Here is a 26146-nt window from a genome sequence, read left to right as displayed (position 1 = left end):
ACAACGTTACAGAAGATGAAGTATAACTACAAACAAAATGGGAGTCTTGCTGTACAAGCAAACAGAACTGACATCAGCACAAGTTGGAAATTTGCCCACAAATATTCCCCCAAAAGGAGACTTTTGAATCCAAGCGATGAAAGGAGTTGCATGTGAAAAACCCACTATTAATTTTCAACTATCCTAAAATACTAGATTTTTATTTGGAGCTATCCTAGTGCCACAAAAATTAGTCAAGGGGTACAAATATCATAGGTTACATTTAAAGATATTTCTATTTAATGAACTCTGCAACACTTATTAATAATGGGGTGGGGGGGAAGGTTCTAGAAGCTTTGCTGAAAAAGAAAGGCAGTTTGCTATAACACCAAATTCCAGGTAACATGGAAGTGAGCCAAGAAATCCTTTTGAATTGCTTTAGGATAAAGATGAAGCTTTGGTACCTACAGCAGCTAATAGTCATTAAAGTTATTAGACAAAAGTTAAGCTTGTTTTTTCCCCATTAACTGTTACTCCTGGGGGAATTCTGCACATCTGTGGATGCGCAGAATTCATCTGTCTCGCATAATATCATTTTCACTCACAAAACACATTTTGCCAAGCAGTGCTGTTCTGCCTTTTGCCCACCAGAGGCCGCTGTGGCGCCAGAACGGCCAGCTGCTGTTCTAGCACTAGTGGCCTCTGGGGAGCAAAAGAACTGCAGCAATTAGGCAAAATGTTTTTTATGTGGGGAAAATACACAATTCTATGCGCAGTGCTGCAGAATTCCCCCAGGAGAAGAGTTCATCACAGCATCCTGCCTGCTGAGCCAGGTTAGGACAGGGCAGGGCACACAGAGCTGCTGTGGGGGGTCACAGACTAGGATTCAGAATGGCTAGTGGGGGGACAGACTGGATGTCTGGTGACAGCGCTAAGCCTGGGGCTGCAGAAACCCATGGGGATGAGGGGACGGGAGGCTTCCCAACACATTAACAATCCTCCCCTGCCTCCCAACAAAAACCTCCCACCCAACACCCTCCAGGTTCACACCTAGGCTCCTTCCCTCTCTCTCAGCTCCTCTGTTACCCCTGACTCCCCCAAGCCTTTGCACTGCTTCTGACAGGTGCAGGAAATACAGTTCTGTATTATAATTTAAATGAATTACACAAAGTTCTGTATTAATATGCCTCGTAAGGAATCTGTCAAAAAAAAACGTTACCAGAATTTTTTTTTTTTTGGTCTGTATTGCTACAGATATACTTGCTGACAGACATTTTGAAATAAAGTACCAAAATAATTGTAACTGGCATAATTATATTGTGTTATTTTGACAAATAAAATATTAAAAAACTGAACTGGTAATAGAAAAATTGACGGTCTAGTGTTGTTGATGCAGCAGAACGTTTCCACAGTTTGTGCTAAAAATTGCTATAATCATTGTGGGAAAATTTTACTCTGGAGTGGTGATTTCCTTTTTTCCCAGAACTCTATTAGCACTTCACCACAAGAGGGCTCTTAAGACAAAAACATGTATTTCCCGGCGGGGCGGGCAACCTGAGCCTGAGAAGGAGCTAGAATTTACCAGTGTACATTGCCAAAGAGCCATAGTAATATGACAGCAGCCCTCCCATCAGCTCCCCCACCCCACTCCCAGCACCTTGCACACACCCGCAGCCCGGCCAGTCAGCACCTCCCCCTTCCTCCCCGCACCTCCTGATCAGCTGTTTTGTGGTATGCAGGAGGCTCAGGGAGGGGCGGGAGTGAGGGCACGGCAAGCTATGGGGAGGGGACAGGAAGGGGCAGAGTGGGGGCTGGGCCTGTGGCAGAGCCAGGGGTTGAGCAGTGAGCACCCCCCAGCACATTGGAAAGTTGATGCCTGTAGCTCCAACCCCGGAGTCGGTGCCTCTACAAGGAGCCGCATATTAACTTCTGAAGAGCCACACACGGCTCCGAAGCCACAGGTTGGCCACCCCGATCTATTTCCTGCTATGTACTTTGTCTGCATGTGACAAAGTGTTCTGGGTGACAGCTACAAAGCAACACTTAACTCACACTCCCTGCAACAAATGTATATCGGGATTATAATCAAGACTACACTGAAGATAAACCACTTGTACATTTCCATACAAAAGTCATTAATGCACAAAGTCAAGCCTTATAGAGGCACCATAGTGGCTCCATAGATAAGGTTATGTTGCTTCTTCCACTTAACGTGGGGTTTAAATACTTCACATGAGCAGGAAACCTTGCATTGATTGTTCCCAAGATGAGTTCACTAAGGAGGACAAACGTCAATTTTCTAACTTTATGTAAAAAACAAAGGAAGATAACCTTATTTTGGACCTCCTCACGCTCAAAGAGGCAACAACTTAAAGGGTATGTCTACACAGCATTTTGGAGCTCATGGGAGCAAGACTCCTAGCCCTGGGCTAGTGGGGCTTGTGCTAGCACTCTACAAATAGCTGTGTAGACAGAGCTCTGAAGTTGCAACTCGGGCTGGAGCTGGGTGCTGAAACCTGGGTTTGGGGGGTGGGTTGGGCTTCAGGGTCCGAGCTTCAGAGAGCTGTCTATGCAGCTATTTTTAGACAGCTAGAGCAATGCAGCTAGTCTGTCAACCCGGGATGGAAGGCTCACTCCTGCTTGCTCCAGAATGCTGTGTAGACATATCTGAATTATCACCCACCAGTGCATTAGGCTGCAGGTCCCAACATTAGGTTATTTCGGAAAGTTTAATACCAAGCTTCTTCACTGTAACTGTTTTGTTTCAAAAAGAGCTCTACATCTTTGTAAAGAACTTCTATTCTCCAGTGCTGTCTCTACTACCCATCTTAGCTCCTCTCTGCGGCCAGCCTGCTTCCCTAGCACCTAATCCCTGCTATCCTGTGTCTCTGGCAAGAGTCCCTGCCTCCTGCTTCCCCCCCGCACCCCAACATCCTTACCCCTAGCTTTTCAGAAAATTCAAAGCTTGCCAGCATGACTTCACATCATCTTACCTGCCAAAGTCTGTCAGGCCATAGATTTTCCTAGAAAAATTGCTCCCTTTGTAGCACAAATACACAGTCCCCTTTGTCAGACAAACTTGTCACTGGGCCTCCCTCTCCCCCTGTCCCCTCCTTGCTACTGTTATGACTGAGACATGGTGAGAGAGGGAGGCTTGGAGGCAGTATCCTGACAAGTAGAGCTTGTAGATCTACCACAGAGAAGGGAAGATCTCCTCCATCTGGCAAACCTCCTTTGATTCACTAGGGGTGAGTCCTGAACTGATAATAAACCTGCCAAGGTCTACTAAGACAGAGTGCAGGCAATTCTTAGTATGTCTCCAGAAGGAGAAATTAGAGAGCCATGTGGGAGAACAGAAGGCACAGGGTCAGAGCAGTGGGTTTCCCTGCACCCCCTGGCCAGCCTACCCACTGGTTTCCAGCCCAGTAACTCAATCCCAGTGCCCATCTTATCTCCCCAGTTCCACGGTACCTCTTTCATCCTACACCAAATCCACTGGCACACACACACACACACACACAAATCTCCATGTGTCCCTGTAGCCCGGTGAAGGAAGTAGCAGGGTGGCTGGCTGCCGGCTGAACTCCTTCTCCCTCCCCCACTGCAGCTACTGCTTCTCCTTCCCTGTTGCCTCCACCCCCGAGTCACCTCAACAGGTGGTCTGCAAAGCAGGCAGCAATGCAGGGACTCCAGCAGCAGGGCAGAAGCAGCAGCAGCTGCACGGCTGGGGAGAGGAGGAGTTCAGCCTGCAGCTAGCCACCCCGCTGCTTCCTCCACCCCACAGCTGCAGGGACACAGAGTGCTGCTGCCAGGGGGAGCCGCTGCCTTCTCACTGCTGGGCATCCCCACCAGAGGCGTCCTGCCAGAGGTGTCCAGAGAAATTGCCAGGGGAGGGAGAGGGTGGACAGCATACGAACGCTTCATTTGTGTGTGTTTAACGTGGCCCTCTAAAAGTGGTCAAATTTAAATGTCTGCGCACACCCCTGTTTATGAATTAGCAGAGCTTGCTGTATGATAATCAAGAGATATAGGTTAGAAAGAATGTTAGGTAGAAATTTAAAGTCTACAGAAATTACTTGTCAATTTCTGCAAGTCTGCACCCAATGAAGTATACTATAGCGGTGGTGAGTACACCATATTCAGATGTTCACATCTTTATTATTTCAGACCCAACTATTTCCAACTTCATCCAGCATACATTCCCCATTTCAGGAATCTGAGCTTTAAACATGACATGTAAAAACAGTATGAGTTATCTAAAGACAAAATAATGCATCTTAAAGATTGAGTATTTTTCTTGCTGGCGTAACTTGAGAGTTTGAATCTTTTCCCCCCCAAAGCATTAAAGAAATAATTAAGTTAAGGGTTAGGAACCCCAAGGGAAAAGTGCACGAGAGCGATGAGAAGTTTTGGAATTGAAAGCCTCTTATAACTTACAGTCTCTGAAGCTTACTCACCTTTTTCTTTCCTCTCTCCATTTAGCAATCTCCTCTGGAGTATCTAATTGTATTCTTCTAGCACCAGGAGCATGCATCTATGGAGGACAAGTTTTCAGAAGCATTACAAAATGTGACTGAATATTCCCTTTATGCAATTACATGAAACTCTGCAACTTTAAAAAACACAGACATTGCTGAAGTTGGCTGTAACATATAGAAAATGAGAAGACTAAAAATGAAACATGGTGATTGTTATTTCTATTATGTTGTCTTTTACATACTTTTCATGTTTAACATGGGACTGAGGGTCAGTTTTTAAGGCTGAGACTGGACTTTGTCATTCTAAAGAAATATAAAAATGCATAAAGACAGCCAGAGGAGAAGCTAATAATCAATTCTACAATTTTTATGGACTCAATTTTTGAAGCAGCTTGGGGTACCTACATTCTTCCAGTGAATTTGAACCAACTTCTCATGTGCACTGAAACTGCAACCATCTTCTGCACACTGAAAGAGAAGAAAAATACTCTGACACTATTTGAATGAAATTACGCACAAAAAGAGTCAAGATGTAGCTCACTTATTTTTAACTACACTGCATAGTAGATCACTTTCTTGAATGGTGAAACAAAACAACAACTGCCAGCATAGTCTCGGTTACTCGCACAGAGTTTTGAAAATGTAAAAGGCTAAGTACCAGTACTACAGCATTAAGAATTACATTTTAAAAAGGAGACATTCAGTTACTAAGTGGCGTAAGAGTAATACATTATGTTCACTACGTTTTAAAATATCTATTCTCCCCAGTACTCATTTAGGATAACATCTTAGGATTCAGAATGCACTCAACAGTTTATAGCAGTGAAGATCTTCCATCATTTCATGCAGGAATTGGGGCAGCCGGCATCCGAGAATTAGTCTTAGCCCCACCATAGAGGACTTGCCTAAATTGTACACACTGTAGTCAGCCCAGTTCTAGGGCAGAAGACCTTCAGCATTTCAAATTGGATGCAAACAGCACAAGCACACTGTCAACATTTGTTAGGTTCATGCTGTACTAGATACCTATAGTGTCCAAAACAAGGCAAATCCCTCTAGTAGCGTCATCCCCAAAGACTTCAGTAATGCACGCAAAATGGTATGACTAGTTCATATACCATGGATAATTTCAACTACTAACTACCAATTTTACATTTACCATTATGAATCAAAGACCTACATAACCAGCACCCCAACGCCTATAAGTACAGGCAGAACCTCTGTACTCAGTTAGGGCCTCCATTTTACATCTTAAATCAAAAAAGCACACCCGTAGCAACACAGCGACTCCTTGCACTATTTGGAGTCAGTGAAGGAGAGGACTCCAAAGAAAGTGCCACCTACCAACACTTCCTGTAGCATGTGATTTTCTGTTGGTGATCTCCCATTCAAGCACTGCCTAGGACCAACACCTGCTTAGATTATGAAACCACAGTCCAAAATGGTATGGCTGTAAATTGTAAATATAAGCTGTTTTATAAGACAAACTTTCCCGCCTATTTAAACTAACCTGTGTGTGCTGTGCAACGTGTTCATCATATTTTTCTTGGTTTTTATAGCCACGATCACAAGTATCACAATAATGAGAGAAAACTGGTTCTTTTTTCCTTTTGTTCTGTTAAAAGAGTGACACTGTTATGTTCATTTCTTCAAAAAAATAAGTTACACTTTCTTTTAAATAGAAACCAATATGCCGGAATATGCTTTCAGGAAGATATTTAAATTATTTTAGCTGGAGTTTCAATAGTCAAAACATTTGATACATAATCTAGACAGAAAAATGACTAAAAAGATCAAATTATTGTGTTCCATATCTTGCAGTTTCCAACTCAAATGTGCTCAGTTTACAAGTAACATCTTTTTACTAAGTGTCACCACTGCCAACATAACCAAAATGCCAAAGTGGCTTCAACACCAGAAATAAAGGCTGTTGCAAGGTTACTACGTCTCAGCAATTGAATCATGTGCACAATGTACGATTTCAATAAGTTGATTAGAGCATCCCTCCCTTGAACGAATCCAGGACTTGCAGACTTGTCTCACCATGGAATGCTCTCATTTATAACATAATGGTTAACATATGTTATAACATAACCCTAACCGGTGTGGTGGGATTAAGAGTACTGTATCCCAGAAGTACAACTGAGTTACTAAACTCCACATAATAGCTATAATAAGTACCTTTTGCTTGAAGTTTCCACCTGGAGAATGTTTAAAAAATGCAGGTGTTTGTTCAGCTTGCCATTCTTGGGTAAAATGGCAATTTCCACCTTCAATAAAAAAAAAATTACAAGAAAAATGAAATTACACGTAGCTGTTTAATACTTTCTTCAATATTATATTTGGGGAAAAGAGTGCACTCTAAATAACTGAAATAACCTTATCAAAATCTTTTAAAGAAAAGCAGAAATATGGAAGTTTTTGATCCATCTGATATTCCTTACCTCATCTGTGTAATCACACTATTACACTACTTGTTACCTTATATCCCTTGGTGTCCTAAACGTCATTGTTGAGACTTCTCAGGATCTCCCTTATTCTATCAATCCTTTTAAAAAACTGCCTGAAAATCAGTGCTACCACTTTTAAATAATAATAAATCAGTATTTTAGATTTTTTTTAAAGTGCAGATAACACAGGAATGTTTTGGTTTGTTTTTTCAATGACATCATCAACATGGCAAACCCCAAAAGGACACAGCCTCCCTGGAGATATATTACAGCATCACCAAATCTTTGGCAAATAAAAGGCAAAAACCTGGTTTTAAGTTTCAGGATTGGGAAGCTTGGGAAAGAGCGTGGGAACTACCTCGCCCTTCTTTGAGTCATAAGCAAGAAGTAGCCAGCACTGGAGGAAAGCAACAACCACCTAAGCAGATCCGCAAGCCAAAGCGCACGGGAGAAGCAGGGCTGCAGCACCCAGGACCACTCCTCCGCACCCCCCACCCCCGAGACGCAGCTGGGGAGAAACCCCCTGCAAAAGGATGGATATGGGGGAAACGAGGCAGGAGCCCCTCGGAGGGGGGTGGTCGTTGGGAGAACAGGGAGAGGGGGAATATCCGGCCCAGGTGCAGAAGCCCCTCCCTCTTGCCCCCGCGGGGGTCTCCCCTACCTGGGTGCGGGGCTGTCGGCCGCTCGCCGTACGCCGGTGACGGCTGGTACCATGCGGCAGGCGGCGGATAATCCCCAGGCGGCGGCGCCCAGAAGCTGGGGTCCCAGGCGGGGGGCCCCGGGGGCGGGCAGAACACAGGTGGCCTGAACACGGGAGGCGGCGGGTACCAGGCGAACGGATTCATGTCAGGCCCGAACAGACGCCTCCGGCCTCCCGTGCTGCCACTGCCAGCGGCGGCTACCTCCACATGGGGGACGCAGGCGGCCACTGCATTATACGTCACTTCCGGCACTACTGTAAACACCCCGCCCCAAAGCCAGGGTGCGGAACTCCACCGGCCACACGACCGGGGAACGTCATCGCACAGCGCCGGAAGGGCCATGGAGACCGTCAGCCGCCTGTGCGCCGGCGGGTTTGTCTGGGCCGCACGGGTCGCTACGCAATACGCATGCGCCTCCCACGGCGGCGGCGGCGGCGGCGTTGTTGTGCCATGGCCCGAGAGCTGATGGGGCCGGCGCTGCCCCCGGGCTTTGCCCGCTGTGCCGAGGCGGACCCGGATGAGGACTTCAGCCAGGGTGAGGACGCGTTAGGGGGCCGGGCCGCCCCAGCGCCAGGGTTTAAGCGGCACCTGGGCGCGGCCCGGGAATACAGCCGTGGGGCGGGGGCTCCTCAGAGCGGTTCAGCCCGGTCCCAGCCGGGGGCTGTGGGTAGCCCCGGCGCCGCTCGGTGCTGGCCGAATCAGCGCGCCCTCCCGTCTCCCGCCTGCGCGGGCCGGGGCCGAGCCGCCCCGCGGGACCCGTTAGCAAACCCCCGCACGGGGCTGTTTGCCCGCCCGCCGGCCGGCCGGCCGGGTGGCGCTTCCTGCGGTGGTTTCCAGCCGGCGGGGTCCGCTCCTCCCTTCGAAACGTTCTCGGGGTCCGCCAATGGAAAAGCGGTTGAACACCGCGGCTGTGCGGCAAAGTGACCCCTCTCTCTTGGGTGCTCCTGCCCTGCCGCAGCTAAGGCCGAGGCAAGCTGCGCGTTTCACAGCCGCTGGTTTTCTGTGAGCTCTAATGCAAGTGATTTCTTTTTTCCTTTGTGACACTGAGGGCCACAATGGCAACTTGCCTGGTGCTGCACCCCGGTTTTCAGGTGATTTCATGTAGCCTGTCAAAGATAAACACACACAACCACTCTGTTTTCTTGTAGTTGTGTTCTAGGATATTTTACATCGGGGGTTTCTCAAACTTCGTTGCACCATGACCCCCTTCTGACAACAAAAATTACTACATGACCCCAGGAGGGGAGGGACTGAGCTCGCCTGAGCCCTGGTGCCTTGGGCGGGGGGGAGGACAAAGCCCGACACCTGGGCCCCAGGCGGGCGTGGGTAGCCGAAACCCAAAGGCTTCAACCCCAGGCAGGTGCCTGTAACTTGAGCCCCGCTGCCCAGGACTGTAGCTGTTGGGCTTCAACCCTGGGCAGTGGGGCTCGAGGTTTGGCCCCAGGCCCCAGCAAGTCTAAGCCAGCCCTGGTGACCCCATTAAAATGGGGTCGTGACCCACTTTGTGGTCCTGACCCACAGATTGAGAACTGCTGTTTTACACACACAGAGCTGCCATATAATTTACTATTTTCTCTCTTCCGGGGAGGTATTGTTAATGCTACTGACTTTTTAGACTTTTTTTCTGGCCTTACACTTTGTCTATTTAAGGGTTTCATAGCATTTACTTGTCCTTTAACTGAATTTTGTCATCTGTGGTAGATCACAGATACCTTGGGTTTGGTTCACCTAGAGTAGGTTACTCTGTCATGCTTCACTATTTACTGCTGCATTTGTCTTATCAAAGGACTATATTTTAAACTCATTTATTTTGGGGAGGATGCTAAAATTATGTCTTAGCACAAAATTTAACTATGTATCTGAAAACAATTTAACTTAATTCATTCTGTCTATGAGTATTCTTACAACCATATTTGAGCACCCACATTACCCCTCTGAAAATCACATCCAATGTGTTTTGCAATGCATAAAATCACCGGACAAATATAAAATACAGCGCTTTATATATCTTATGCTGCTTATGCTGATCTACATTGTGCTAGTTCTGAAGAAGCCTCTGGGCAAACAGTCAAGATGCTGGTATTATTGTTGGAATGCCCTTGAGAAAGATCTAAAGTGGCTTTGAAACAAATTCTGTAAAACATTTGTCTGCAGCACAAATAAATGGATTTAAGCTAAACCTCATTCAGTATTATGAGATGATTCTCTAGAGGAATTTTAAAATAGTTACTTAACATGTGTAAAATGGTCTTAAAAGGTTATTATACGGAGGCAGATTATGTTAACCATTTTTAAACAATATTACTTTATTCTTAGTTTAAAGGTCCATCTGTGGTACATGGGAGGATATTTGATGGGAGGAACTGGTGCAACTTGCTAGGGGATAAGGATGTCAGCATTCCACACCTGCCACTGCTGCCACTACTTCCCAGCTGCTCCTTCCTGGGCCTTGCTCTTGTTGGACTAATACTTGATGTTTCTTTTCTTTTGACCTGATCTGAACAACTCTTCAAATATGTATTTTTTTCACTTGTTTGGTAGTTGAATTTATGTGTGAGCTTGTCCTTCACTTTTCCTCAGGGACATTTTCATTTCTAGACCTCTTTTTTAGCATCTACCTTCTTTAGAAAGAAAAGGAGTACTTGCGGCACCTGAGAGACTAACAAATTTATTAGAGCATAAGCTTTCGTGAGCTACAGCTCACTTCATCATATGTATCCAGTGAAGTGAGCTGTAGTTCACGAAAGCTTAGCTCTAATAAATTTGTTAGTCTCTCAGGTGCCACAAGTACTCCTTTTCTTTTCATGGATACAAACTAACACAGCTGCTACTCTGTAACCTACCTTCTTTAGAGAAAATGACATACAAAATTGTGCACTTTCAATCTTGTAATTCCATCAGAAAGGGTTAATTTGATACCTTAAATCAGAAGAGTGAAGACAACCATTTATTAATGTCAACATTCATGAAATGGAATTGCTACTTCACATGCACAGTTTGGTTATGTGTAATTTTCATAAGGCAGTATGTCAGTAAATATTTAATAATCCATTCTTTTGGCTTCCTTATGCCTACTTATTGTTTTTGCATATAACATACTACATTAAACAACTACATTAAAAGGACACTATTAAGGTTTCAACATCAAGCATTCAAAAGTTAAGAGATGCTAGAAGTAAGGTTTCTTTTACTTGACACAAAGTTCATATTCACACCCAATTTTAATTCCCTGCTTCAAAGGATCTGTTAAAAGAAAAGATTGTTTTGCCCATGTTAAAAAATTCTGCCAATGTATTTTTCCATAGCCCTGTTCTTAGAAAATGCGGAACCATTTTGGCTGAAATTTTCCAAATATTTCAGCCCGAGACAGACACCAGGCATGGAAAACTTAAGCCCAAATGGTTAATATTTGGTAAAGTGTTAAGTCTCTGAAAACAGGGTCTTATAATGGGGAGTTTGGGGCAACCTTAATAATAGGTAGCATTAGCAGCCCCATTTATTATTGTCTGTCACACCTGTAGGATACTTTACTCGTTTAGGTTCTGATTCTGCAAACATTTATACATAAATTTAACTTTATACATGTGTAATGCCACTGAATTTAAGTTGTGTAAAGTTGAGAATGTGCATAGGTGCTTTCAGGGTCTTAAATATATATATTTTTAAATAACTGATCAAAAATAGGCCATGCATTCAGTTACACTGATCAAACAAACCAAAATGGATAACATATTGACAGTAGTCGGTATAATATGTTGCTTATTAATCCTTGGCCTCTTTCCCGTGTCTTCCATAATCACGTCTTATAATTTTTTTGGACGGTGGAGGGGATGCACAACTCTGACCAGAAATATCTGGTATTGAAGTGGACTCATGGATCTGTTGTCTTGGTTCATTTCATTTCCATGCAAACAAGAAGCTGAGATGAGAGGCAGATCAGTGGTTGCTTTGTAAATTGTATAAAGAAAAGAAGTACTTGTGGCACCTTAGAGACTAACCAGTCTCTAAGGTGCCACAAGTACTCCTTTTCTTTTTGCGAATACAGACTAACACGGCTGTTACCCTGAAACCTGTAAATTGTATGTTGTTCTTGTTTTGTGTTTTAGTTATGTGAAGAAATGATGAGTTGTGTAATGTCCCCTTTAATCTTTCTCATCCTTGTCTAAGACTTACCTAATAAAAGTTGAACCTAAGAGACCAACAAATTTATTGGAGCATAAGCTTTCGTGAGCTACAGCTCACTTCATCGGATGCATGCAGTGGAAAATACAGTGGGAAGATTTTATATACACAGAGAACATGAAACAATGGATGTTACCATACACACTGTAACCAGAGTGATCAGGTAAGGTGAGCTATTACCAGCAGGAGACGAGAAAAAAAAAACTTTTGTAGTGACAATCAAGGTGAGCCATTTCCAGCAGTTGACAAGAACGTGTGAGGAACAGTGTGGGGGGGAATAAACATGGCATATTTTTCCCCTCTACTGTTTCTCACACATTCTTGTCAACTGCTGGAAATGGCCCACTATGATTATCACTACAAAAGGTGGTTTCTTTTTTTTCTCCTGCTGGTAATCTTTCACCTTACCTGATTACTCTCATTACAGTGTGTATGGTAGCACCCATTGTTTCATGTTCTCTGTGTATATAAAATCTCCCCACTGTATTTTCCACTGCATGCATCCAATGAAGCGAGCTGTAGCTCACGAAAGCTTATGCTCAAATAAATTTGTTAATCTCTAAGATGCCACGAATACTCCTTTTCTTTTTGCAGATACAGACTAACACAGCTGCTACTCTGAAACCAATTAAAAGTTGAGCTTCTAGATGGATCTGGTTTATTTTGCATAATTTAAAAGGTCACAGCTTTTTAACTGTAGATGTCATTTTCTCTCAGCCTTCATTTATTTCACTTCATTGTACCTGATCTTTTTTTGTTCTAATTCTTTGGCTGCAGTAAAAGTTCACTGTACCTCTTCCCAGACAAATAAGTTTCCCTTCTTGTCTGCTTTAAAATCAGTGTTTTAAATTTCAAAAGGCCCTGTGGAGTTTATGCCTCAGAATGCACTGTGAAATTATAAAAAGTCCAGTAGTGTCAGAGCCATTCAGTCCTGTGATATCAATTATTCATTTAGGCCCTAATTCAACAAAGAAATCCATCTTTATTCAGCAAATTATTAAAGCTTGTTCTTACGTGCTCGGCTGTGTCAGGACCTTTGTTAAATCATTGTTAACTCTTATGTAGAGACAGGACTGTTTTGAATAAAGTTAAATCCAGCGAAGTATGCATTTTGATGATACCAAAAGTGGTAATATTCATTTAAAGTGTTTATTAAAATATCCACACTAAATCTTCATGTTTAGTTGCAGGTCCAGTATTGCCTCCTGGCTACAAAAAAAGCTCAGAAATGCATGACCGTGATGAAGGCCCCAAGTCTCCTCCTCTGCTCAGAGAAGCAAATAGAGATTCTGAAGAGGAGCAGGACACTGATCCAGTACCCAAGTCAGTCTGTGTGTCATTCATGTAATTTACACTGGTAAAATAAGCAGAAATTGGACCACTTCATACAATGAGTTGACTGAATTAGCCAGATGCAGAATCAGAAAGAGGCTATATTATGCAACTAAAAAAAGCAGACATGAAAATAAAGGCTGCTAACGTTGTCCCCTCATCCTTTCCAGGGTGATAGTGGCTACCTAATCTGTGTGTCTCCTTAGACTGTGACTGGCTTGTTCAGTGCAATCTAAATTGTTCATTTCACTTTAATTTTGTATCTAGGTTGACGTGTCACTTAACCTTTAGATTGTACTTTTAATTTGTGTGTATACACAAAAGATGTGGATGGTGGGCACTTTATTAGAAATCTGAAAACTTAATACTGAGTGAATTCTGTTTCCAAAGTACAGCAAGTTGCCCTGTAGAAAGTAATAAGCAGCTTGTTAGTAAAACTAATATTAAAGTTGCTGTGATGGGCCTGTTCATGGAAGTGTATTTTGGTAAACTATATCTTTGCTAGCAATAAGCAATGGCATCTATAGTAGACTTTGAGTGGACTGTCAATTTTGAAATTAGTGTTTCCTAATATAAATGTATATTAAGAAGCGTATTGGAGGTAGAAATGAAATTTTGAGGTTAAAAAAAGAAAAAGGCCAAAATTTTCAAACCTTGTATACCTAAACTTAGACTCCTATATCCACATTTAGGAACTTAAATAGAAGTGGCTCAATTTTCGGAAGTTCTAAGCACCCACAAATCTCATTGACGTTAATAGCTAGAGGTGCTTAGCATCTTTGAAAATTAAGCCTCTTCTAACTTTAGGCATAAGGTCTTGAAAAATGTGGCCTTTGACTCTACATGAATATAAACATACTAATGGGAGATACTGCACCTGTTTTAGGAACAGGTATATGGTAAGAATGCTCAGATTGTCATAACATCAAAGTTATAGATCACATGGATGATCACAGGGAAAATTAGCTTACCAATGACTTAGTGAACAATTTTCAACTCCCAGTAGGCCTGATCCAACTCTGATTCTCTGACAAGTTAATAGGAGTCTTTCTATTGACTTCAGTGGGAACTGGTTTGGGCTCCTAGATACAGTGTTCATGTTAACTCTGTCTGTTTATCTTACGCATTTTTATCTCCTTTTTAGGCTATTACCTATTTAACTTAAATATTTGTAACATGCCTGTCATCATAATATTGTATATAGGGACCAGTCTGACTCCCATTGACATCAGCGTAAATATTCCTGTGCGTGATCAAGCTCTAAACAAGTGTGGGTATATGATTATTTTGATTTGAAGGGTGGAAATGTTGGGTTTTTTTAATAGCAAATCTCAGCAAACTGCACATACTCAAATTTAATGGGACTAGTCAAATGTGCAAAGTTTAAGAACTTGTAAGTGTTTGCAGGATTGGAGTCTTAGAGGGCATTATACGATTTCCATGTAATGCTCGTTACTGTAAATACTCCCCACTTTCCCCCCAGGGTTTTATTTACTGATTGTTCGATCTAAAATTCGATTTGGAAAAGTACTAGTCAAAATGTATAGAATGATGGTAAAAATGTAGCAAGAAATATGCTGGTGTTAAAACTACTTTATGCATGCAAAACAGCATTACCGTGTTTTACTATTTGATTTTCTCTTTCTGCACACCAATAACATTTTTTTTTAAAATGTCACTGTAGTGTAAGAATGAGGTTTATGCTAACAAATATTTAATTGCTCCAAATTTTCAGAGTCTTATGCTGTGTTTCCATGGTAACAGCAAGATAGTACATAATGTAAGACTTTTGGAAATCATTTTATTTTTTTTCCTTTGAAGTATAGATAATTGCCATCTATGTCAGAGTAATTATTAAGCTCAATCACTGTATTTGTAGAAAACAGAAAAGAGCTCGGGAAGATGACGATGATGGCTTTTTTGGACCTGCTCTTCCTCCTGGGTTTAAAAAGCAGGATGATTCCCCAGAGAGGTAATTAAAGCGGAATAGTGTTCAGGCTCCTCTTGTTAAAACATAATTATTTTCAATAAAATATTTTGTGGCTCTATCAGTGAACACCTTAGTTACACTTAAGATTTATGTGATTAGAATTCCTTTGTAATTTGAGTACAAAATTCCCCATGTACCCTCTGGAAAGTCCGAGAGAAGAGGAAAATTGTATATGAACTGTCTAATCATATTTTGAATATCAAATTTCTCCCACCTTCTAAGATAAAGCTCAAAAAGAGTATGCTATGCATGTTAGTCAGGCAAACTGTTGTATGGTGTACGCTTGTGGTTTTATTCAATATATTTTTTTTTGAAGATTTTATAGGTATTAGGCCCAAACTCTATGAACTCCTCAGGTGCAGGGGCCCACCTGCATGGAACTCATTGCAGGACTGAGGTGTTAATTTGTTCCTATGTCATATAATATGGTTATATTATTGCAATGGTTGTTTTGTTAATACATTGGGATCATTAGTTTTCTTCATGTAAACAATGCTGAATGGTGTATGTTTGTTAAAATCATATTTTACTAAATCAGCATTGATAATAGCCTCTTTGTCAGAAACTAAGCCCATTCAACCACACACAATTATAAAATACCTATTGGAGAAAGATAGTTGTTAATTTTCCTTTCAGAATTTAACTGTATCTGACAGCCTCCTAATCTTCACATCAATCTCAGCTCTTTCCAGTGTAATCCAAAATGATATTCTGTACAGAAATCACTACTTTCAAGAGAATGTTGTTAGATAAAGTGTTCAGCAGAAACTTCCTTGCAGATTTGCTTTTGACATCCGTGCTGTTTGCTTCCTCAGTGCTATAAAGAGTTAGTAGATAAAATGATCCAATATTTACCTGTCAGAAATAATGTCATTGTTAGGAAGATGAGCCAGTCTGTTGCTGAACAGTTCTGGTTGTAGCATTACTGTCTGCAAGAAATTCCGTAGTTGAAAGTGTCTCTCAAATCTGAGAACTTTTATTGAGAGAGAATTTCTATATATTAAGAAATATGACTGTCTCTCCTCCAGGTTTAAATCTGTTGAGATGATTTGGGGAAACTCTCTGTGTACAATGTATAAATTTTGGTTAATTTTATGATATTGTATCATTGAGTACTGCAACGTGAAGTAGGTCTACCATGGGCTGCCAGGGTCCATGACATCTCTCTCACTCTCATAAACACACCCGTCTGGAAGAAATTACAGAACAGATAAAATAAATCATTAACTTTAACAACTGAACTCTGGCTGAGCAATGGGTATGTTAAGGATGGTGCTTGGCAGATCCCAAAACCTGAGCTGTGTGACCTAGTGGTTGGAGCTAGCAGCAGAGACATGGTTGTGATCACACCAGAGGTCAGAAGCCACGCCAAGGGTCAAAATCAGAGTCTGCAACTGGGTCAGGGCAAGGAAGCAGGCAACAGGAACAAGGCATGGTAGATAGCAGGAACCAGGTGAGGAAGCAGGGACCTGGTGTCAGTGGTCTGCGCATCAACAGGCCTAATGACTAGTTGCTCAGACAAGGAATGGGACAGGAAGTCTTGTACCCGGTGGTGTCCAATCGGCTGTTAGCCATCTGGCCATGGTGAGTCAGTGGGTGTAGCTTCTGTGATGAGGTATTAGCAGCAGTTCTGTTGTCTGCCCTTCTAGCTCAATGGCACAGAAGATAAGGCTGCTGCTCAACAGCCCTGCAGGCCTGGCTTTGAGACCTGTGGCACCTGACCATGTCTGAGCTGTGAGAACTAATTCTGCCTAGGTTGTGTGAAGGGAAGAAGGTTTGAAGAGTGGAAAAATCCCTTAACAGGAAACCAAAGAAACCAGGTGGTAATACCTTTAAATACTCAGAGGGAGTCAGACACAAGGAGAAGCTTGGGCAGGAAAGGGGAACAAACAGAACTTGTTTTTGTAGCAAAGGGGGCCTTTGACTGTAGAACCAGCCAAAGTCAACGGAGGCTGGCTGGAGGAAAGAGAGGGAGAAGAGATCAGAGAGATTCCATGTTCCAAAGGAGAAGCCATGTGCAGGAGAGCAGGGAGAGAGGAAGGATCCCAAACTCCAGAAACAAATACTGAGCCAAATCCCAAAGAATGCTCAAGAGAGGTGAGGAAACTGAGGCAGGGATGATGTGCAGATGTTGTATTGTTTTGTGCTGTCTGTAGTAAAGAGTGACTAGTTTGAGAACTTTTTCAAAGCCTGTGCATTGTGTGTTTCAACTATCGTATCCCTAGAGAGGTGAATGTAAACTAGATTTCCCTCAAAGTTGGCACTCTGGGAAAGGCTATGCTTAAGATACTGGAGAACCTGGGGGAGCTAGCACAAAACATAGGGTGTAGGCAGTTGAACTTTCAGGCGGTAGTGTAAGCTGGAAGATCTGCACATCCAGAATGTGGCCAGTGATCCAAAGGCAGTGCCTGGACTCTGCTTAGACTCAGGAAGCTTAAAAGCACATGGACTCAAAACAGCAGCTTGGTGAGTGTCTGGCAGGCGAAGTTATACCAGAGCTTCCACATCTTTAATGCAATAAAACTGTCTCCAAATGTGTAGTTAAAAGTAGTATAAATAGCTGGTATAATTATTTCAGGGTAACATATGGTACCTCAGCGCTTGCTTTCATTATAAAGACCATTACCCTCTCATCCTTCAAATCCCTCCTCAAGGAACGATTTCTGCTGTCACACATAAAGGAAGTCAGCCAAACAATGGCTAGGTGGGACAGCAGCTGGGGAAAGCTGATTTTATTATTTATTTGTTGTTTTTTTTCTCTTTAGATTATTTGGGACCATCTAGTTGTGCACATCAATAACAACTCTATGTGACTGTTACCCTTCTTCTCCCGGTTATTATTGTATAAATGCAAGTAAATGCGAACCAGCACCCTGCACGGTGGGGTCCTGGGTACTACCACAGCACAAATAATACTGAAAACATGTTTCATTGGACAAGAGACATTCTTTCAGCCATATAAAAATAGAATCTCTAATAAAACAGCCAAAGGGTCTGCTCCTGAAAGCTTTACACAGTTAGTCTCAGTTAGTCCTCTTGATGTCGACGGGACTACTCATGTGAACATGGCTAGCAGGATTGGGCCCAGAGGGGGAAAGGCAGCCATTTAAAGGTGCACTAAAGAGCAATGAACTGTGCACTTTTCACTTCTACTTTCTGACATAAAGTAGATTCCGCTTACTAGCAATCCCTTGGTTGCCAGCAAAAAGTTGGTACTGTATTACTGTCAGTTGCTAATAAGTGAAAGGCAGGTTTCTGAGGTAGCACCCAGGGAAAGAAGTGCTTGGACATGCCTTTCCTGGCCGCAGTCCTGTAAGCCTGGCTACAGGCAGGGCAGCAGCAGGGATGGAAGCTGCAGTCTGGATGCTGGGGCTTTCTCTGGGGATCAGAGATGCTGGTGACCATTGGGGCTGCACCATACCTCTCCCTGAACTCTCCAAAGGTTGGGGCTCAGTATGTCCCAGCACTTCCTTCCTTCAACAGTGCATACCCCCAGCAGGGCACAGCCTGGAGAGTTCAGGGAGCAGTACCATGCAGCTCCGACATCTGTGCTGCATTTCCCCTCTCCACTGTTCCCCTGACCACATCCTCACGTGCCAGTCCACAGCCACTTACCTCCTGTGTGGTCCATGTGAACAGGCTGATTTGCCAGGCAGCTGTCCCAGAAGGAAGTACTGGGATGGACTGAGCACCTGCCACAGACAGTTATCCAGGCTTGCAGCCAGGGGAAGCACATGCAAGCCTGTGTGCAGGGTGTACACAGCACATCCCAGCGGTTCCTTCCCCGACTGCAGCCCGCAAACCTATGTGCAGTTGTTCTTTTAAAAAAAAAGAAAGATTCCTAATAAGCAGCATGCTGTTGCCAATCTCCAAATTCCATTTACATTGATGTTAATGGAATAGGATCGATTACCAGCAAAATCTTGCCAGTAACCAAAAGTTGCTAGTATCAGGATTGCTATTAAGGAGAATATACTGTATTAAGAGTGTCTTAAAGTCTTTTAGTCCCCTCCCCTCCCAGATTTTTTTTTTCTTTAGTGACTTGCTTCTAAATGGTCAAATTAAACAAAGCACAGTTAGGGCTAATGTGCATTAACTGAACATATGGGGCCAGATTGTGCCCCATCCTGTGTGCTGGCACAAGGGAGCAAAGGGGCATTAAAGGGATCCCCTTGCACCTTGAGAGAAACAGACTTTGCAGAGCTACCATCTCCCCTTTTTGAGCAAATGTGTGAAAAGGGCATGGACCAGGCAGAGCCTTGTCTCTCTTCTACCGCTCCCCAGTGCACTGGCAGGGTAACTATGCTGGCACATTGGGGAGCACATGATGTGACTGGTATAGATCTGATGCCATTTACTCCCTCACCAAATCAGTGGGGAGAGTGGGAAGGAGATTGTGATGCCTAGTTGCAGTCTCCCTCCTGGGCTGTTCCAGGGGCAACAAAACAACACAGTGCCCCTTATTCTGGTCAGATTACAATCTGCTCAATCTAGTCCATAATTACTGAAACAAAATGATGCATGTTGATTTCAGTGCATGGATATCCCAATGTATGATTGGCTCATAAGTGTGTGTGGATGTACTGTTTATGCCTTGTATAATATATCCCCCACTCCTTTTGAACATCTTTATTTCTCAGACACATCTTTCAAATTTGTCAAAGCATATATTCTTAATTGAGCACTGTATATATGACAATTTTCAGCTTTTAAAACACCTTTTTTGAGTTAGTCAAGTACAAAATATAAATGAACCATTTTCTTTAGTTTTGAAAAGAATATCCCTCTCTAACGAAATTATAATATGAAAATTCAATTTGTGAATATTTTCGGAAAAAAATTAAAATCAGAGTTGAAAACAAACATAAGACGTTTTAGCCCCAAATGTACAAATTTTGAAGAAATTAAGCCTCAGAAAAATAGGATTGGAAAAGAGAGTGCATTTTCAACCATAATAATAGCTATGGCTTGAAAAATCCAGTGACTAATGCGGAAACTCTCAGGCAAGTAGGGGGTCCTCGATGCATCGATTTTTTTGCATAACTTAAAATTTCATTTTAAAAAATATTGTTTCCTGCCCTTATATTTCTAAAAATAATCTTCTGCATATGTGCAAAAAGTAAACAGCAGCCCTGTTTTCTGCCTGAGTCTGTAGAAAAACAGCAAAGCTGTGCCAAACAGAAGAGCATATTAACAAGATTTCACTCAGATTCGCACTTGCTGTTCGAGATGATCTGGGCAGCCAGGAAGCTGTCAAAAATCATGTCCGCTCCATGCTGCTGAGGAAAGCCCTGAGCAGCAGCAGCAGAGTTCTTCATACAGAAGACACCACAGAAATGGAGGCTGTGGGACGTGTAGAATATTGAAAACCATTTTCCTACCCACTCCTTGGAACAGCCTACAAGGTGGGAGGGGGTAGAGTAGCGGAGGCCTGCCCCTCTCTCTGGCTTTGTCGACATGGGGAAGTTTTATGGGTTATACAGGTATAACCCCCAGCATAGATACCCTACTCTGGACTATGAGGGAACATCTGCACTGCAGCTGGGGTGTGATTCTCAGCACGGGTAGACAGACTCATGCTAACTCTGCCTCAGCTAGCGTGCTAAAAATTGCAGAGCGGACACTGCAGCATAGGCAGCAGCTAGGGCTAACCACCCAAGCTTGGACTAAGGGCTTCGGCAGGCTTGGACTCAGGCAGCTAGCCCAAGCCGCTGTCAGTGTGGCAACATCCCCGTGACTTAGTGTGCTAGATCTGCCGGAGCTAGCACAGGTCTGTCTACCCGCACTCACAATCACACTCCGGCTACAGTGTCGTAGGCAGAGTAGCTTCCTCTTGTTTGGCGGACACCCCTCCCCAAGCAACGTAAGCTAAACCAAGAAAGGCACTCTTCCGCCAAAATAAGGGGTACCGCCAGTATAAATGTGTTTGTTTTAAATTCACACTTCGGTTATACCAAAAAGCCTTCCTGTGTGGATACTGCCTTAGTCGTGAGAAAGCAGAAGAGAAGCCAAAAAGCTGCTTCTCTCTTCCAGCAGCTAGATGGGGGTGGAGCTTCACATTTAGCAGACACTTGTAAGCCGGAGGCTGCAATGAAAGATGGAGCTCTCTAGCTAAGGGCAGTGCCACAGTAGAATTATCGGTTTCAGAGTAACAGCCGTGTTAGTCTGTATTCGCAAAAAGAAAAGGAGTACTTGTGGCACCTGGAGGGTGAGAAAACCTGGATTTGTGCTGGAAATGGCCCAACCTGATGATCACTTTAGATAAGCTATTACCAGCAGGACAGTGGGGTGGGAGGAGGTATTGTTTCATATTCTCTGTGTGTATATAAAGTCTGCTGCAGTTTCCACGGTATGCATCCGATGAAGTGAGCTGTAGCTCATGAAAGCTTATGCTCAAATAAATTGGTTAGTCTCTAAGGTGCCACAAGTACTCCTTTTCTTTTAGTAGAATTATCGGCACCCTTCCCCTCCTAGCACTCCTGCTACAGCAGGCTGGCTTCTCGGGGGAGGATTGCCCCTGAACCTTGCAGGTGCCCCCTGTTTACACATACGCCCCTTGTTCTATCTCCTTTTTGTTAGTAGGTGTAATCCTCTGACTATAGGTCTGGTACGATTTTGTTTGTTTTGCTTGAAGTCTTGGCAATAGCATCACTGCTGCAAGGCTTGATTGATTAGATTATACCAGATTTAATAAAAGCATAATTCAATGGCACTGGGGCTCATTTCCTCTGTTCCTAAAATCTTATGTTTAGGGTTTCAGCCAGCCATCTGCAGGAGTTAGGAAGGTATTATTTTTCCCCCCAGTGTCTTCTGGGTTGTGTTTTTTTTTTTTTTTTTGTTTTTTTAAATCTCCTTTGAAGCATCAGGAATGGCCAAAACTGGAGATGGGACATTGGGTGTGGGGGGCCAGGACTCTGAAGTGTCACTGAGCATTTTCTCTCAGGTGCTTGGCTGGCTGGCTCTTACTAACATGTTGAGGGTCTAACGCAGAGATGGTCCCATGGGCCACATCAGGCCTGTGGGACCGGCCCGCGGGAGTGGCTTGCCCGGCCCTTGAGCTCCCCTCCCTTCCCACACTGTCCCCCCTCTCCTGCAGCCACCTCCCAGGCTTTCCAATAAGCCTGTCCTGCCGCTGCGGCATGGTAAGGGGGTGGGGGGGGTTGAATAAGGGGCAGGAGGTCCTGCGGGGCAGTCAGGGGACGGAGGTTCGGGGGGGGGGGGGGCGGTCAGGAGACAGGGAGCGGGGGGGTGGATAGGGGGTGGGGTCTCAGGAGGGGGCAGTCAGGGGACAAGGAGTGGGGGGGGCTGGATGGGTTGAGAGGGCCTGTCGGGGGTAGAGGTGTGGATAGAGGTCGGGGCAGTCAGGGGACAGGGGGGGTTTGATAGGGGGTGGGGTCCTGGAGCGGGGGGACGGTTAGGGGCGGGGGTCCCGGGACAAGGAGCCAGGGAGTTCTGAGGGGGACAGTCAGGGGATGGGAAGTGGGAGGGGGCGGGGGGGTAGGGGCAGGCTGTTTCCAGAGGCACAGCCTTCCCTACCCGATCCTCCATACTGTTTCGCAACCCCGATGTGGCCCTTGGGCCGAAAAGTTTGCCCACCCCTGGTCTTATGCATAGACCCTGACTCCGTAGGTGCTCTGGGACTCAAGCACCCATGGGAAAAAAAGCTAGTGGGTGCTCAGTTCCCAGGAGTCAGAGCTTCAGTGTGGAATGTGATGAGTTCTGTGCTGCTAACAACTCTGCTCTTGGGGCAGGCAGTTTGTTTATAAACAGAGACAGGGTGATTACAATAACAAAACGCTTGTCATTACATTAAGGATCCTCAGATGATCCTGAAGACATTCCCAGGCACTCCAGTTAAAAGATAGGAAACAAAGGGGAGGAATAAATGGTCCATTTTCAGAATGGAGAGAAGTAAATAGTGGTGTCCCCCAAGGGGCTTGTACTGGTCTGGGATCAGTGCTGTTCAGCATATTCATAAATGCTCTGCAAAAAGGGGTAAACAGTGAGGTGACAAAGTTTGCAGATGATACAAAATTATTCAAGATAAGTCCAAAACAGTCTGCAAAGAGTTACAAGGGATCTCACAAAACTGGGTGATTTGGTAGCAAAATGGCAGATGAAATTCAATGTTAAATGCAAAATAATGCACATGGCAAAATAGAAACCCAACAATACATACAAAATGATGGTGCATAAATCAAGAGACACATCTTGGAGTCATTTGCTGTACTCTGGAAGCGCTATCTTTCCAGAGTACTGCCAATTCATAAGAATCCTTTTCACTGTGCCTGTATCATTCTGAACTGTGGAATGCTCATTTTCCTGCTTCAGAAGACTTAAAACTTATCTCCAGTCATCAATGGGACAGATACAACTGAATAATGTAGCTGTCCTTAATGTGCAATTCAGTAATAACAGGGAACCTAGATGTAAATAAGATTGCTGACAGTTTCATCCAGAAAGCTCCAGTGAGACATAATGTCTTTAAACTGGGATGTTAGTGAAGACAGCTTGAAGGTGATTGCAATGATCTTAATATAATTTAATTATGTAGTTCATAATAATTTAATCATTATTCAAATAGTAAAGATACCAATGATAGACCTATTCAATAACTAGAATAAAGAAATGTGTAAATATGCTGAAAATAGCCTTCTCCCAAAACTGGCAGAGCACCCCCCCACACACACTCTCTGTCTCTCTCTCTCTCTCTCTGTTTTTCTTCAAAAGCACCCACAGGCAAAAAACAGTCAGCACCTATGGTCTAAGGGATTATCATATGCAGGGTCAGGAAGGAATTTCCCCCCGGGTCAGACTGTCAGTGATGTTGGGGGTTTGCACCTTGTGCGAGTCATTTGACAGGATTATCTGGGTATATCTCATTTAATCATTTCCCTGCCATAAAAGGGGCCTCAAGCAGTGGTGCACCTCAGTCCCTCTTGTTCTCTGCCTGTGGCACATAATAGCCTAATGATCCTCTAGTCTAATTTTGGTTGTTGAGTTTAGTGTGTGGGTGCTGGGTAATGTTGTTGACCTGTGAATATACAGGAGGTCAGACTTGGTGATTTGCTGGTCCCTTCTGGCCTTAAACTTTAATGAGCTATTTTTGATTGCACAAAAACGTGGATAGTGGAGGTCATATTGATAAGCAGATGGAAAGTATTTAATAAAGACAGTACCTGCTTGTGGTTTGTTTTTTTTTTTTTTTAAGTGATAACTTTAAAAATCTGGAACATGGAGATGGAAGTGTGCTTTTTCAAGTTGATATCCCCCTTGTGTATGTAATACATAGAAAGATGAAAATGTATGACGATCAATGAAAATGTGACTTTACAAGAGAATACACATTCAACTTTACCACTTTACTGAACTGTTCAAATACTGATTCTTGCTGCAAACAATAAAAAGTTGTTACTTAAATGTGCTTTTCATGCTGATTCTTTTTTTTAATTAGGGAAGGGAAATAATTCTTTTTTTTTCTTTGAGGCCTGTTATAGGTCCTGCTTTGCCACCTGGTTTTAGGAAGCCTACACAGTATACTGAAGATAACAGCTGTTCCATAGGATCTTCTATTTCTTCAGAATTCCATACCCAGGTTTGTAAAAACTGAAATGGCACTGATCTATCTTGTATTTATAGTGCATTGGCATCTGAAGGATTCTAACTGATGACCTGATCCAAAGCCCACTGAAATAACTTTTTAATACAGTAGATCTTGCTTTCCACCTACAGAGCAAGACAAATCCCTGTCCTGTAGAGTTTATGGTCTAAAATATCTGGCTCATTTTGGGTGCCATTGCAGTATAAACAATCAATGATAATCAAGTAGCTTCTGAACTGTAACTGCAGAATCCTGTCTGAAAGGGATTGTGCAGAGGAAAAGTAAGTTTCTCTGCCCACCTTTTCATTTATCTTGTGCTTGAGCATGCTAGGCACTTCAAAGAATTTAGAAAAGAAATAATCCCTGCCCTGTAGAGTTTACAGTCTAAGTTCACTTATCTAACAAGTGAGTTGGAAGAAAACATCAAGACAGGGAGTTGGTGAGGAGCAAGAGGATAAAAGTAAGGAGCTGGCCAAAGGAGAGGAAATGTTGTGAGGTTTGGGGGAAAGGAGGGATGAGGGTGCAAACAGCAGGTGTTATAAAATGGTGTCAAACTTCTTATTCTTTATCACAAAGTCTGCTCTTTCTTGGTTTTGCTGGAGGATGGGTGTTTGTAGACAGAATTAAATAAAAAAGCCAAGCCTGTGGACTTGTAGTCAAACAAACGTCACCTCACTTTCTCTTCTGGTATGATAGTCTCTCCCCTAGAGGGTATTGTGGCACAGTTCAAACAAGCTTCCCTTCCCAGGACCCAAAATGCAAGTAAATCCCAAATAGATGGTATTCACTTCCCTGGCTCTGGGAGAGAGACAGCCAGGTGGTCAGCATGGCTAGCCTGGCTTGATGGGTTCTAAACTACATTCCCAGAAGTCTGGGACAGTGCCCATTGACAGTTGAGTCGTGAGGGATACAGCAAATTCCCAACCAACCCACACCTGGAAACTTCACTCTTGCACTGTGAACAGAGGCAGTAATCTGGGGCTGCTTCCCAAACTACCATCTGTCCCTGAACTCCTGCAGTGGCTGGAGAGAAATCCTGAAAGCTGATTAGTGCTGGGCTCAGATGATTCTCATACTAGATATAAAGAGCTGTTAGACTAGTTAATATGAGATCTCACACTTATTTTGAAGGAGAGGGGTGTTGAATATTTAACAATGACAGTTTCTCCAAAGTGTTCATTTTGTATTGAGCTTAAACGCCACAGTTTTAAACATGTCTAAAATCTCATCTCTGCATCTGATGAAGTGAGCTGTAGCTCACGAAAGCTTATGCTCAAATAAATTGGTTAGTCTCTAAGGTGCCATTGGTACTCCTTTTCTTTTTGCATATCTTCTCAGTTGCTCTTGTCTTTTGTGATATGTCAGTGGTTCTATGTAGATGGGGCCTGAATTGTATGTTTTTAAAAAAGTAAAAAAAAAATGGATATACCTTT

General features: G+C 43.4%; 2 protein-coding genes across 9 annotated transcripts in view; one reads left to right on the top strand and one right to left on the bottom strand.

Moving 5' to 3' along the window:
• Window positions 1-7965, bottom strand: part of NUFIP1 (nuclear FMR1 interacting protein 1) — a 32241-nt gene extending 24276 nt beyond the window's left edge. Inside the window, exons 1-5 of the mRNA XM_073344896.1 lie at window positions 7569-7965; window positions 6639-6727; window positions 5968-6072; window positions 4863-4925; window positions 4437-4513 (exon numbers count right to left, since the gene is read on the bottom strand). Of these exons, the coding sequence (XP_073200997.1) occupies window positions 4437-4513; window positions 4863-4925; window positions 5968-6072; window positions 6639-6727; window positions 7569-7950 (716 nt within the window). The 5' untranslated portion in view covers window positions 7951-7965. The remainder of the gene's footprint in view (window positions 1-4436; window positions 4514-4862; window positions 4926-5967; window positions 6073-6638; window positions 6728-7568) is intronic.
• The window catches only part of GPALPP1 (GPALPP motifs containing 1), a 37973-nt gene continuing 19752 nt past the window's right edge, over window positions 7926-26146 (top strand). Inside the window, exons 1-4 of one of the 8 annotated variants that reach the window (XM_073344914.1) lie at window positions 7926-8143; window positions 12981-13113; window positions 15002-15094; window positions 24599-24707. In XM_073344914.1, the coding sequence (XP_073201015.1) occupies window positions 8017-8143; window positions 12981-13113; window positions 15002-15094; window positions 24599-24707 (462 nt within the window). In that variant the 5' untranslated portion in view covers window positions 7926-8016. Of the gene's footprint in view, window positions 8144-12974; window positions 13114-15001; window positions 15095-24598; window positions 24708-26146 lie in introns of all 8 variants that reach the window. The other 7 variants (XM_073344924.1, XM_073344905.1, XM_073344953.1 and 4 more) reach the window with 7 other exon arrangements.

The sequence above is a fragment of the Lepidochelys kempii genome, chromosome 1, assembly GCF_965140265.1.
Source record: "Lepidochelys kempii isolate rLepKem1 chromosome 1, rLepKem1.hap2, whole genome shotgun sequence".
Lineage (NCBI taxonomy): Eukaryota > Metazoa > Chordata > Testudines > Cheloniidae > Lepidochelys > Lepidochelys kempii.
The sequence above is the reverse complement of the archived record's forward strand: the minus strand, read 5'-3'. Positions and strand labels throughout refer to the sequence as shown.